At 40.3% G+C, this 12,740-nt stretch overlaps 1 protein-coding gene across 1 annotated transcript in view; it reads left to right on the top strand.

Moving 5' to 3' along the window:
* The window catches only part of LOC311137366 (protein O-mannosyl-transferase TMTC2-like), a gene marked incomplete at its 5' end in the record, with an annotated part of 194,745 nt that overhangs the window by 168,085 nt on the left and 13,920 nt on the right, over window positions 1–12,740 (top strand). Inside the window, one exon of the mRNA XM_084171814.1 lies at window positions 4,044–4,107. Coding sequence (XP_084027940.1) covers window positions 4,044–4,107 — 64 coding nt within the window. The remainder of the gene's footprint in view (window positions 1–4,043; window positions 4,108–12,740) is intronic.

Genomic DNA, 12,740 nt, shown 5'->3' with positions numbered 1-12,740 from the left:
ACAGCGGTTTGAACCAAAAAACTCCAAATGACAAATTTCCACCGGTCTAATGTCCATTGCTCGTGTTTCTTGGCCCAAGCAGGTCTCTTCTTGTTATTGGTGTCCTTTAGTAGTGGTTTCTTTGCAGCAATTCGACCATGAAGGCCTGATTCACACAGTCCCCTCTGAACAGTTGATGTTGAGATGTGTCTGTTACTTGAACTCTGTGAAGCATTTATTTGGGCTGCAATTTCTGAGGCTGGAACTCTAATGAACTTATCCTCTGCAGCAGAGGTAACTCTGGGTCTTCCATTCCTGTGGCCGTATTGACTGACTTTCATGTCTTAAAGTAATGATGGACTGTCGTTTCTCTTTGCTTATTTGAGCTGTTCTTGCCATAATATGGACTTGGTCTTTTACCAAATAGGGCTATCGTCTGTATACCACCCCTACCTTGTCACAACACAACTGATTGGCTCAAACGCATTAAGAAGGAAAGAAATTCCACAAATTAACTTTTAAGAAGGCACACCTGTTAATTGAAATGCATTCCAGGTGACTACCTCATGAAGCTGGTTGAGAGAATGCCAAGAGTGTGCAAACCTGTCATCAAGGCAAAGGGTGGCTATTTGAAGAATTTCAAATATAGAATATATTTTGATTTGTTTAAAAAATTTTTGGTTACTACATGATTCCATGTGTTATTTCAGAGTTTTGAAGTCTTCACTATTATTCTACAATGTAGAAAATAGTACAAATAAAGAAAAACCCTGGAATGAGTAGGTGTGTCCAAACTTTTGACTGGTACTGTATATATTTTTTCATTTTCTTTAATAAAGGTAGGCCTATGGCATAACCTCTCATAAACCCTCAATTTGAGTCCTGGTTTTAACTTAACAGCCCTTCACTGACACGGAGGTAGGCTTTTTAAAGAGTGCACGGTGGGTGGAGGAATTGGCCGACAAATCTATTGATATAGCAGCTTATAGACTAATTCCGTCTGTCAAACAGGTAGGCCTACCTCTTATTTCTTAAATAGGAAGAAATAGGCTCCAACACAAAGCCCTCTTGTTGTTAGTAAAGTCTAATTACAATGAAGAGGGTTGAAATGAATTATGCCTACTCAAATTTGCTGCCCATTTCCAATTGATTGTTTCAGCACCACAATGTAAGTTACTCAAATCTGGCTTATTGTGAGGTCAATAACTCTGATAAATACTTCATGGGCAAGAAACATATTGTTTATATTCAAATCAATTATAGTAGTAGCAAGCTATCAAAGTTGACCTCCGGTCCTTCTTCTCATCTTCACGCTCTCCTTCTCAAACTGAACAGAACATAGGCTATAGGCTACTCAGCACACAAGATATTGCTACAAATTATTTTCAGAAGAAGCCTTTGACTCTCCTCCTGAACTGCCACTGTAGGTCTACACAGCACAGCCATTGGTTAAGCAGCACACACAAATGTTTTTGATCAGAAAGAGCAGAGCAGGCCAGGGCTCAGGTTTGGAATATCCATTGCAGTGTGTAATGCAGCCTAGTTTTATTTACACCATCCCAGCAGCTATCTTAGAAATATAACTTTGATCTGTGCTCCTCCAAGCATGCACTTCGTAGCCTATAGCCTACTGTATAGGCTATTGTTCATTTGATTGAGACCACACTAAATAGCCTATAGCACACTTGATATTGTGCGCCCAGCGGAGAATCAGAGATGAGGAGTGGCATCAGGCACACATCGATATATAGCCTAATAAGCAACTCATTCTAAAACACTGAGAAATATTGAAACTTTACCTGGACTAGAGTTAAAAAATACTAAACCCTCCCCTTGACTGAAATTGAAAAAGCATGACCCCCCATTTTCCTCCAGGTACCCATTTCGATCCACCCCTTAGTGCTGCATGAAATTGTCACTTTTGCACTTGTTTTTAAGGACACACCTCAAATATTGCCACCCCTCCCACCACAGCGCAAGCAAGCTGATGTTAGACAGGTAAATTGCAGAACCAGGCATTAGGGCTGGAAAATGCCAGTGCGCCAGTTTTTACATGACGAAACTGCAAACTAACGTGCGTTTTAACACCAGTCGAAAATAGAGCCCAGTGTGTTTGAGTTTTCATTGTGATAACTTGTGAATAACAGTGACACACCTTCTACACAAAGGCCTTGAACTAAAGTGTATCAAGAGTTATTTGAAGGAGGCAGTGCTCTCTGCTCTCTGCACTGAGTAATGATTCTCATGTCCGTCCAAAACATCTTCACCATATAATTTCACACCATAGAGACTCCATCCCAGTCCCTCGTACCACTACTGGTGTCACCTCATGGGGAAAGCGTCCACCCATGTCTGTTGACCAGCCATTACCACTGTGGCTTAACAGAAACGTTGATTTCATATTAAGCTTAATGGTCCTTTTGTTTTTAATCAAGCAAGTGTTGTATCAAGTTTTGCATCTTGGAGTAATTTGTTTTTTGTGTGTATTTTTTGTTTTAGCATCTCAAATGTGATACTCTGATTTGGCAAAATGTAAATGTCATGAGGGAAACTCAGCTGGAAATTGTGGTGATTTAAATATCATTATTGGTTTCTAGAGAGAACTTGTGTTTTTGCTATTATTAGAATTGCATGCTGTATGCTGCTTTCAATCATGCAGACTGACATGAGAAGATGAAGACTGCGCATTTATCAGAACTGCTTCTCTTGCCTCTTGACCTATAAAACTTTAAGTTCATATTCTTATCTTTTATTATTTATTATTGCTGTTGCATTGTCGAGAAGGAACCTGCAAGTAAGCATTTTGTTAGACGATGTATACCATGCGTATCCCGTACATACGACTAATAAAACATCATCATATCGTATTCTGATTACAGTTCAACAAAAATATGACAGCACTTATGCTCTGCAGAATAACCTGTAGCTCAGGTATTAGTCTCTTTTGACAAACTATGAGATTTTGTTCTGGGTTTAGAGATAACTCAGGTATGGATATAGTTGGGGTGTTGTCGTGCTATTGGTGGAATATGAAAGTGGCTGTATAGCGCTGCAATATGGAGGAGGATCCCTTAATATGGCCAGACCGGCTTAATGCCCAGTTCAGTTCAGATGGTCTTGCTTTCATCATTACGACTCGGGGCTGCGGAGCCAGCAATCGTTGACTCCATCCTTGACTCTGTCAAAGTTAAACTGTTTGCAGTGAGACAATTGCTACCATCAGTGAAATGCAGCTGCGGGTTGTAAAAATGATTTCTGATTTATAGGAATATTAATAAAGAGAAAAGCTCTTGGCTAAGGGGAAAGACAGTAGGACGGTAATCTAAGTTTAATAGCGTAGCATATTGTGGATGGAGATGATGAGCATATGGAGGACATTCTTGTTTTGACTGGAGCTTTTACTGGAGCATCTACAGACTAAACACTTCTAGTCTTCTGGGATTCGCAGGAGAACCATCTGTCTAGAGGTGCCTTCACCTTACATTACTGTATAGTTTTCACTGCATGTTTTGTTGTTGTGTTTGTACAGTACGATTAGATATCATTATATTATGCTCCCAATTTTAGTATAATACATAAACTTGCAACACATTTTCACATGGGTTTCTGTGATAATCTCCTTCATAGGCCTCCTTCCTAGACCTCAAATCCTCACAACCCCACTGACCTTCAGTACCAAAAACAATAGATGTGTTTACATAGAAGACAGGGGACAGGCCTTTGAAGTGATGTTTGTTCTTACTAAGGCAGTAGTTGATGAGAGGCCTATTGTAATGACACACAGTTCAAAGGTCATTACACAAAGGTTGCGACCCAGGATATAATGAAAACAATCAGGGCATGCTGTATACCACTCAGCATGGGGAGATGTCTGCTGAAAGTCCTGGAAACAAATTGCCTGTTTCATTGACTCCTCTCGTTGCTACACGGCATTCTCCCCTTAGCCTGCCCTTACTGACCCCGAAGCAACATTAAACAGACAGAGTTCAAGGTCTCTTCTGAACCCTCTGAAGTTCGAAGCAATAAAGATCAGTGATGATTGCTTTTTGTGCTTTTCTTTGCAGACAAGCCAGTCTCAACGACGCAGCCGAGAAGTATTACGGACAGGCAGCCAGCATAAGACCCAACGTGAGTATATCAACCTCTAATGACCCATTATTACTCAACATGATGGACACTCTGTCTGCAATCACTGCCCTGCCTGTTCCCTCACAAAGGCCTGCATTGTCAAGTCATCGGAGCTCCAAGAAAGACATGGGTTAAGTTGTCCTGAGCTCTAAGGTTTGTTTGTGTAGCATCAATCAGGGACTTCAAAGGAGGGGCTAGGGCAATTTAAGGGTGGTCAGATTGAGAGGTATAATGATAATAACACTTAGTCACAGAGCTTTGGTGTGTGGATAATGAATAGACCCATGTAACTGAGTATCATTTGACAACACAGATTTGAATTTGTTTGAACTGCAGTGGAGGAAATAATGTTTGGCATCTGTGGTCTTAATGTTAGTTCCATCCTGATTAGAAGAAATCACTTGTCAAGGAACAATTCAAGTTTGTCTGGACAGTGTCACCCATTGTGATGTTTGAATCAGCCAACAGAAATGTTTCCTGTAGATATAAACGTACAAAATACCCAATTTACACCGTTTGCCCACCATATTTATGTAATTGTAGAGAGTGAAAATGTTGCAAATAGTTGTGTGGTGTCAATGGACTATCTTGTATTTGTGAGTCCCAAACTCCCACCCTTTTAGAGCAGCAAAATCCTAATTATTGTCATAGTTCAAAGGAATGCATGAATAGAGACAGAGACAGGACACCAAAGAGTGGAAGGCGAAGTGTGGAGATCATTTCCATAACTCAGTGCTACTAAAGGTGAATTTAGATACCCCTTGTTAGGGGAAAAAAAGTGTAAGATTTTGGCTTTTTTTACATAGCGAAAATCTCTGAAACCCTTAGCAGAGGCACTCCAGAGACAAAAACGGCAGCCGGGCCTGATGGAGAGGAGGTGATGAGGGAGGGAGAAAATGGACAATGGTAACAGCAGTAGCCTGTCAACATACACCTCACTATGTGTGCTACACGGCACACTCATAGCCTAGTTTGAGCAGAATATCATCTGTCGGGCAGCAAGAGCTTGCAGCTCAAACAACTGGTTGTCCCTGGACTAGCTCACAGCGGTAGGGTAGTTAAATTGAACTAGTTTCTCATAATTAATTAAAAGAATGCATCAGTGATTTGTATTTAAGGCACTGCATCGCAGTGCTAACTGTGCCACTAGAGATCCTGGTTCGAATCCAGGCTCTGTCGCAGCCGGCCGCGACCGGGAGACTCATGGGCGGCGCACAATTGGCCCAGCGTCGTCCAGGGTAGGGGAGGGAATGGCCGGCAGGGATGTAGCTCAGTTGATAGAGCATGGCGTTTGCAACGCCAGGGTTGTGGGTTCGATTCCCACGGGGGGCCAGTATAAAAAATATATATACAAAAATATATATATATATGTATTCACTAACTGTAAGTCGCTCTGGATAAGAGCGTCTGCTAAATGACTAAAAAATGTTTAAAAAAAAATGTATTTCCTGCAACTTTATGAAGAAGTAAGGCCTGTTTGTGTGCGCCCGTGTGTGTTGTGTTGCCAGTTAGCATGCCGAAACAGTCATTTCTAAGGCTTTCCCTAAAACCCTTCCCAATTAAATGTTGACTCCAAAGTAGGCCTACCTGGCAGAATGATATCATGATGATTTATAACCTTCAATCGGGTGGTCATTTGTTCTTGCAAACTCAGCCATCACATGTACACTAGGCTTACTGTACATTGTACAGTACAGAAACACCACTAGCCAAACAAACAGTATCTTGCTAGGTGAATTAAAGGGCAACTACACCCTCCCAATTTTGTATTATTTTTATTTTTCCCAGACCTCAAAAGTGGTTGCCTGATGTGGTATAAGCATTGTTGTTTAATCATCAAATGTTGCAGTTTTTGAAAGTGAAAACCTGAAAAAAATAGGACAACTCGTAAACCTTGAAAACAGAATTTGCCGAAAAGTAACACTGATTTTATAAATGATCATGAAATAGCCTACCCAAAAGATGTAATGAATCATATTACACTATGTAGAATTGCAGGAAATTAGCTTCAAAATAAATAAATATTCCTAAGGCCCCAAAATTAAACTTTTGGTGGTGTATTTTATTAATCTCAATGAACAATAATTGAAATAGTCCCAAATGCAGGTTCCGGTCAGCATTTTTGCCTCCAATTTTGACAAACAAAATTATTTGGTCTTTCACAATAGCTAATGTAAGTCAGTGGAACAATTCTCATTCCTTAAAATGGGATGAAAATAGGGTAATTAGTAAGGATGGGCACGGTTAAGCGAATATAATTATTAATTAATTGAATAGCCATCTTTAATATTGCAGATAGATTTTAACTTCCATCAATGTAATTGTCTGCATCACATCCAATCCCCCATATGTTTTTATTTCTCGCAAATATATATATATATATATATATATATATATATATATATATATATATATATATATACATATATACACATATACATACATATACACATACATACATATAAATACATATACATACATACAGTGGCGAAAAAAAGTATTTAGTCAGCCACCAATTGTGCAAGTTCTCCCACTTAAAAAGATGAGAGAGGCCTGTAATTTTCATCATAGGTACACGTCAACTATGACAGACAAAATGAGAAAAAAAAATTCAGAAAATCACATTGTAGGATTTTTAATGAATGTATTTGCAAATTATGGTGGAAAATAAGTATTTGGTCAATAACAAAAGTTTCTCAATACTTTGTTGTATACCCTTTGTTGGCAATGACACAGGTCAAACGTTTTCTGTAAGTCTTCACAAGGTTTTCACACACTGTTGCTGGTATTTTGGCCCATTCCTCCATGCAGATCTCCTCTAGAGCAGTGATGTTTTGGGGCTGTCGCTGGGCAACACAGACTTTCAACTCCCTCCAAAGATTTTCTATGGGGTTGAGATCTGGAGACTGGCTAGGCCACTCCAGGACCTTGAAATGCTTCTTACGAAGCCACTCCTTCGTTGCCTGGGCGGTGTGTTTGGGATCATTGTCATGCTGAAAGACCCAGCCACGTTTCATCTTCAATGCCCTTGCTGATGGAAGGATGTTTTCACTCAAAATCTCACGATACATGGCCCCATTCATTCTTTCCTTTACACGGATCAGTCGTCCTGGTCCCTTTGCAGAAAAACAGCCCCAAAGCATGATGTTTCCACCCCCTTGCTTCACAGTAGGTATGGTGTTCTTTGGATGCAACTCAGCATTCTTTGTCCTCCAAACACGACGAGTTGAGTTTTTACCAAAAAGTTCTATTTTGGTTTCATCTGACCATATGACATTCTCCCTATCCTCTTCTGGATCATCCAAATGCACTCTAGCAATCTTCAGACGGGCCTGGACATGTACTGGCTTAAGCAGGGGGACACGTCTGGCACTGCAGGATTTGAGTCCCTGGCGGCGTAGTGTGTTACTGATGGTAGGCTTTGTTACTTTGTCCCAGCTCTCTGCAGGTCATTCACTAGGTTCCCCCGTGTGGTTCTGGGATTTTTGCTCACCGTTCTTGTGATCATTTTGACCCCACGGGGTGAGATCCTGCGTGGAGCCCCAGATCGAGGGAGATTATCAGTGGTCTTGTATGTCTTCCATTTCCTAATATTTGCTCCCACAGTTGATTTCTTCAAACCAAGCTGCTTACCTATTGCAGATTCAGACTTCCCAGCCTGGTGCAGGTCTACAATTTTGTTTCTGGTGTCCTTTGACAGCTCTTTGGTCTTGGCCATAGTGGAGTTTGGAGTGTGACTGTTTGAGGTTTTGGACAGGTGTCTTTTATACTGATAACAAGTTCAAACAGGTGCCATTAATACAGGTAACGAGTGGAGGACAGAGGAGCCTCTTAAAAAAGAAGTTACAGGTCTGTGAGAGCCAGAAATCTTGCTTGTTTGTAGGTGACCAAATACTTATTTTCCACCATAATTTGCAAATAAATTCATTGAAAATCCCACAATGTGATTTTCTGGATTTTTTTTTCTCAATTTGTCTGTCATAGTTGATATGTACCTATGATGAAAATTACAGGCCTCTCTCATCTTTTTAAGTGGGAGAACATGCACAATTGGTGGGTGACTAAATACTTTTTTTCCCCACTGTATATATACATATCCTTTTTAAAAATACAGTTGAAGTATTGAAGCCAAATACATTTAAACTCAGTTTTACACAATTCCTGACATTTAATCCTAGTAAAAATTCCCTGTCTTGGGTCAGTTAGGATCATCACTTTATTTTAAGAATGTGAAATGTCAGAATAATAGTACAGAGAATGATTTATTTCAGCTTTTATTTATTTCATCACATTCCCAGTGGGTCAGAAGTTCACATACACTCAATTAGTATTTGGTAGCATTGCCTTTAAATTGTTTAACTTGGGTCAAACGTTTCGGGTAGCCTTCCACAAGCTTCCCACAATAAGTTGGGTGAATTTTGGCCCATTCCTCCTGACAGAGCTGGTGTAACTGAGTCAGGTTTGTAGGCCTCCTTGCTTGCACACGCTTTTTGAGTTCCGCCCACACATTTTCTATAGGATTGAGGTCAGGGCTTTGTGATGGCCACTCCAATACCTTGACTTTGTTGTCCTTAAGCCATTTTGCCACAACTTTGGAAGTATGCTTGGGGTCATTGTCCATTTGGAAGACCCATTTGTGACCAAGCTTTAACTTCCTGACTGATGTCTTGAGATGATGCTTCAATATATCCACAAAATGATGCCATCTATTTTGTGAAGTGCACCAGTCCCTCCTGCAGCAAAGCACCCCCACAGCATGATGATGCCACCCCGTGCTTCACAGTTGGGATGGTGTTCTTCGGCTTGCAAGCCACCCCATTATTCCTCCAAACATACAGTGGGGAGAACAAGTATTTGATACACTGCCGATTTTGCAGGTTTTCCTACTTACAAAGCATGTAGAGGTCTGTAATTTTTATCATAGGTACACTTAAACTGTGAGAGATGGAATCTAAAACAAAAATCCAGAAAATCACATTGTATGGTTTTTAAGTAATTAATTTGCATTTTATTGCATGACATAAGTATTTGATACATCAGAAAAGCAGAACTTAATATTTGGTACAGAAACCTTTGTTTGCAATTACAGAGATCGTACGTTTCCTGTAGGTCTTGACGAGGTTTGCACACACTGCAGCAGGGATTTTGGCCCACTCCTCCATACAGACCTTCTCCAGATCCTTCAGGTTTCGGGGCTGTCGCTGGGCAATACGGACTTTCAGCTCCCTCCAAATAATTTATATTGGGTTCAGGTCTGGAGACTGGCTAGGCCACTCCAGGACCTTGAGATGCTTCTTACGGAGCCACTCCTTAGTTGCCCTGGCTGTGTGTTTCGGGTCGTTGTCATGCTGGAAGACCCAGCCACGACCCATCTTCAATGCTCTTACTGAGGGAAGGAGGTTGTTGGCCAAGATCTCGCGATACATGGCCCCATCCATCCTCCCCTCAATACGGTGCAGTCGTCCTGTCCCCTTTGCAGAAAAGCATCCCCAAAGAATGATGTTTCCACCTCCATGCTTCACGGTTGGGATGGTGTTCTTGGGGTTGTACTCATCCTTCTTCTTCCTCCAAACACGGCGAGTGGAGTTTAGACCAAAAAGCTCTATTTTTGTCTCATCAGACCACAAGACCCTCTCCCATTCCTCCTCTGGATCATTCAGATGGTCATTGGCAAACTTCAGACGGGCCTGGACATGCGCTGGCTTGAGCAGGGGGACCTTGCGTGCGCTACAGGATTTTAATCCATGACGGCGTAGTGTGTTACTAATGGTTTACTTTGAGACTGTGGTCCCAGCTCTCTTCAGGTCATTGACCAGGTCCTGCCGTGTAGTTCTGGGCTAATCCCTCACCTTCCTCATGATCATTGATGCCCCACGAAGTGAGATCTTGCATGGAGCCCCAGACCGAGGGTGATTGACTGTCATCTTGAACTTCTTCCATTTTCTAATAATTGCGCCAACAGTTGTTGCCTTCTCACCAAGCTGCTTGCCTATTGTCCTGTAGCCCATCCCAGCCTTGTGCAGGTCTGCAATTTTATCCCTGATGTCTTTACACAGCTCTCTGGTCTTGGCCATTGTGGAGAGGGTGGAGTCTGTTTGATTGAGTGTGTGGACAGGACGAGTTCAAACAGGTGCAGTTAATACAGGTAATGAGTGGAGAACAGAAGGGCTTCTTAAAGAAAAACTAACAGGTCTGTGAGAGCCGGAATTCTTACTGGTTGGTAGGTGATCAAATACTTATGTCATGCAATAAAATGCAAATGAATTACTTAAAAATCATACAATGTGATTTTCTGGATTTTTGAAGTGTACCTATGATAGTTGAAGTGTACCTATGATAAAAATTACAGACCTCTACATGCTTTGTAAGTAGGAAAACCTGCAAAATCGGCAGTGTATCAAATACTTGTTCTCCCCACTGTAACGATGGTCATTATGGCCAAACAGTTCTATTTTTGTTTCATCAGACCAGAGGACATTTCTCCAAGAAGTATGATCTTTGTCCCCATGTGCAGTTGCAAACCGTAGTCTGGCTTTTTTATGGCGGTTTTGGAGCAGTGGCTTCTTCCTTGCTGAGCGGCCTTTCAGGTTATGTCGATATAGGACTCGTTTTACTGTGGATATAGATACTTTTGTACCTGTTTCCTCCAGCATCTTCACAAGGTCCTTGCTGTTGTTCTGGGATTGATTTGCACTTTTCGCACCAAAGTACGTTCATCTCTAGGAGACAGAACGCGTCTCCTTACTGAGTGGTATGACGGCTGCGTGGTCCCATGGTGTTTATACTTGCATACTATTGTTTGTACAGATGAACGTGGTACCTTCAGGCATTTGGAAATTGCTCCCAAGGATGAACCAGACTTGTGGAGGTCTACAATTCTTTTTCTGAGGTCTTGGCTAGTTTCTTTTGATTTTCCCATGATGTCAAGCAAAGAGGCACTGAGTTTGAAGGTAGGCCTTGAAATACATCTATAGGTACACCTCCAATTGACTCAAATGATGTCAGTTAGGCTATCAGAAGCTTCTAAAGCCATGACATCATTTTCTGGAATTTTCCAAACTGTTTAAAGGTACAGTCAACTTAGTGTATGTAAACTTCTGACCCACTGGAATTGTGATACAGTGAATTATAAGTGAAATAATCTGTCTGTAAACAATGTCCTAACCGACTTGCCAAAACTATAGTTTGTTAACAAGAAATTTGTGGAGTGGTTGAAATAGGAGTTTTAATGACTCCAACCTAAGTGTATGTAAACTTCCAACTTCAACTGTATATTTCCCTTTATTACTTTCCAACCCCACCACCCCTTCCCTAATTGGAGTAAACTAGTGAACAACAACGCTTAGGCCTCTACTTCCAGCGTATAAATACTAAATACATTTAATGGACACAGTCAATTTTACAATAATTATATTTTGTTTGTTTTTACTCCTGAACTTCCTCAACCTATACGATCATTTTCATGATGTCCATCCGGTTTGCTTCTCAAGCCATATATTTCTAACTGTGCTCTTTCACAAAAGCTCTCAACCTATAACCTATATACTTATTATGGACACAGTATGCTTTACATTAGTTATCTTGTTGTTATTAGTTGTTGTTAGTTGTTATTAGTCCCATCCTTCAGCTCCATTCAACACCTCCCATCTATCTCTTAACACAATCCATATTGGATTTCTATTTGCCATATATTTTTCAACTGTACTGTGATGTTTCACAACAGTTCTGAACCCTTCTATTCTCATTGTTTCTACAGATTGTAAATTGAAAATAATGTATTATTGATCGATTGACTATGACTTTTCAGATCACCCAGTAGTGTTATCTACAGGGTTAGCCCAAGGTAAATATTGCAATCCTTCAGCCATTCCTGGACCTGTGACCAAAAACAAGCTACAAATGGACAGTACCAAAACAAATGATCTAATGATTCTGTCTCTTCGCAGCAAAATCTGCAGAGCTGGGAAGATTGTGTCCCCCATATAAATAACATTCTATTGGTAGCAAGAATTTTGTATCATATAATTTAAATTGAAAAATGATACGTTTTGAATCCGGCGTCGTTTTGTCGATCAGTTCATAAACACAATGCCATGGAATCGGTACATCAAAAATCTCTTCCCAACTATTTTGCAATCTATGTGGGATTGCTGTCAATCCTTTGGTCCTTAAATGAAACTGGTATACTTTTTTATTTATCACAATTTTCTTTAACCAATTATGTTCTTTAATGCAGGGCCAACAGACAAGTTCCTTACTTTTTCCCCCTTCCTCTTTCCTCTTCCGTTTTTGCGGTAATGCTGCAATTATTTGGTTGTAATTTGGGGTAGAGCAGACATTTCCATATGTTTGTGTTAGCTGCATGTTCGACATAACTCCACCAGTCCTACCTATGATATAATTTACGAAGATTATACAATTTTTAAACATTTTTTCAAATAATTACATTTTTTAAATCAATTAGTATATTTGAGTTTAACCACAATATTTGTTGCATTATTTGTTCTGTCGTTTCTGGAGGATTAAATTGAAATTGCAACCAACTTTATATGGCTTGTTTTAGAAATAGTGATATTTGGGAGATTTCCTTTTCAAATAACTAAAAGTGAGAGGTTGTAATCTGAATAAAGGGA

The sequence above is a fragment of the Coregonus lavaretus genome (assembly GCF_964263955.1).
Source record: "Coregonus lavaretus genome assembly, chromosome: 11".
Classification (NCBI taxonomy): Eukaryota; Metazoa; Chordata; class Actinopteri; order Salmoniformes; family Salmonidae; genus Coregonus; species Coregonus lavaretus.
Note: the sequence above shows the minus strand (reverse complement) of the source record. Positions and strands in the feature narration are given on the sequence as shown.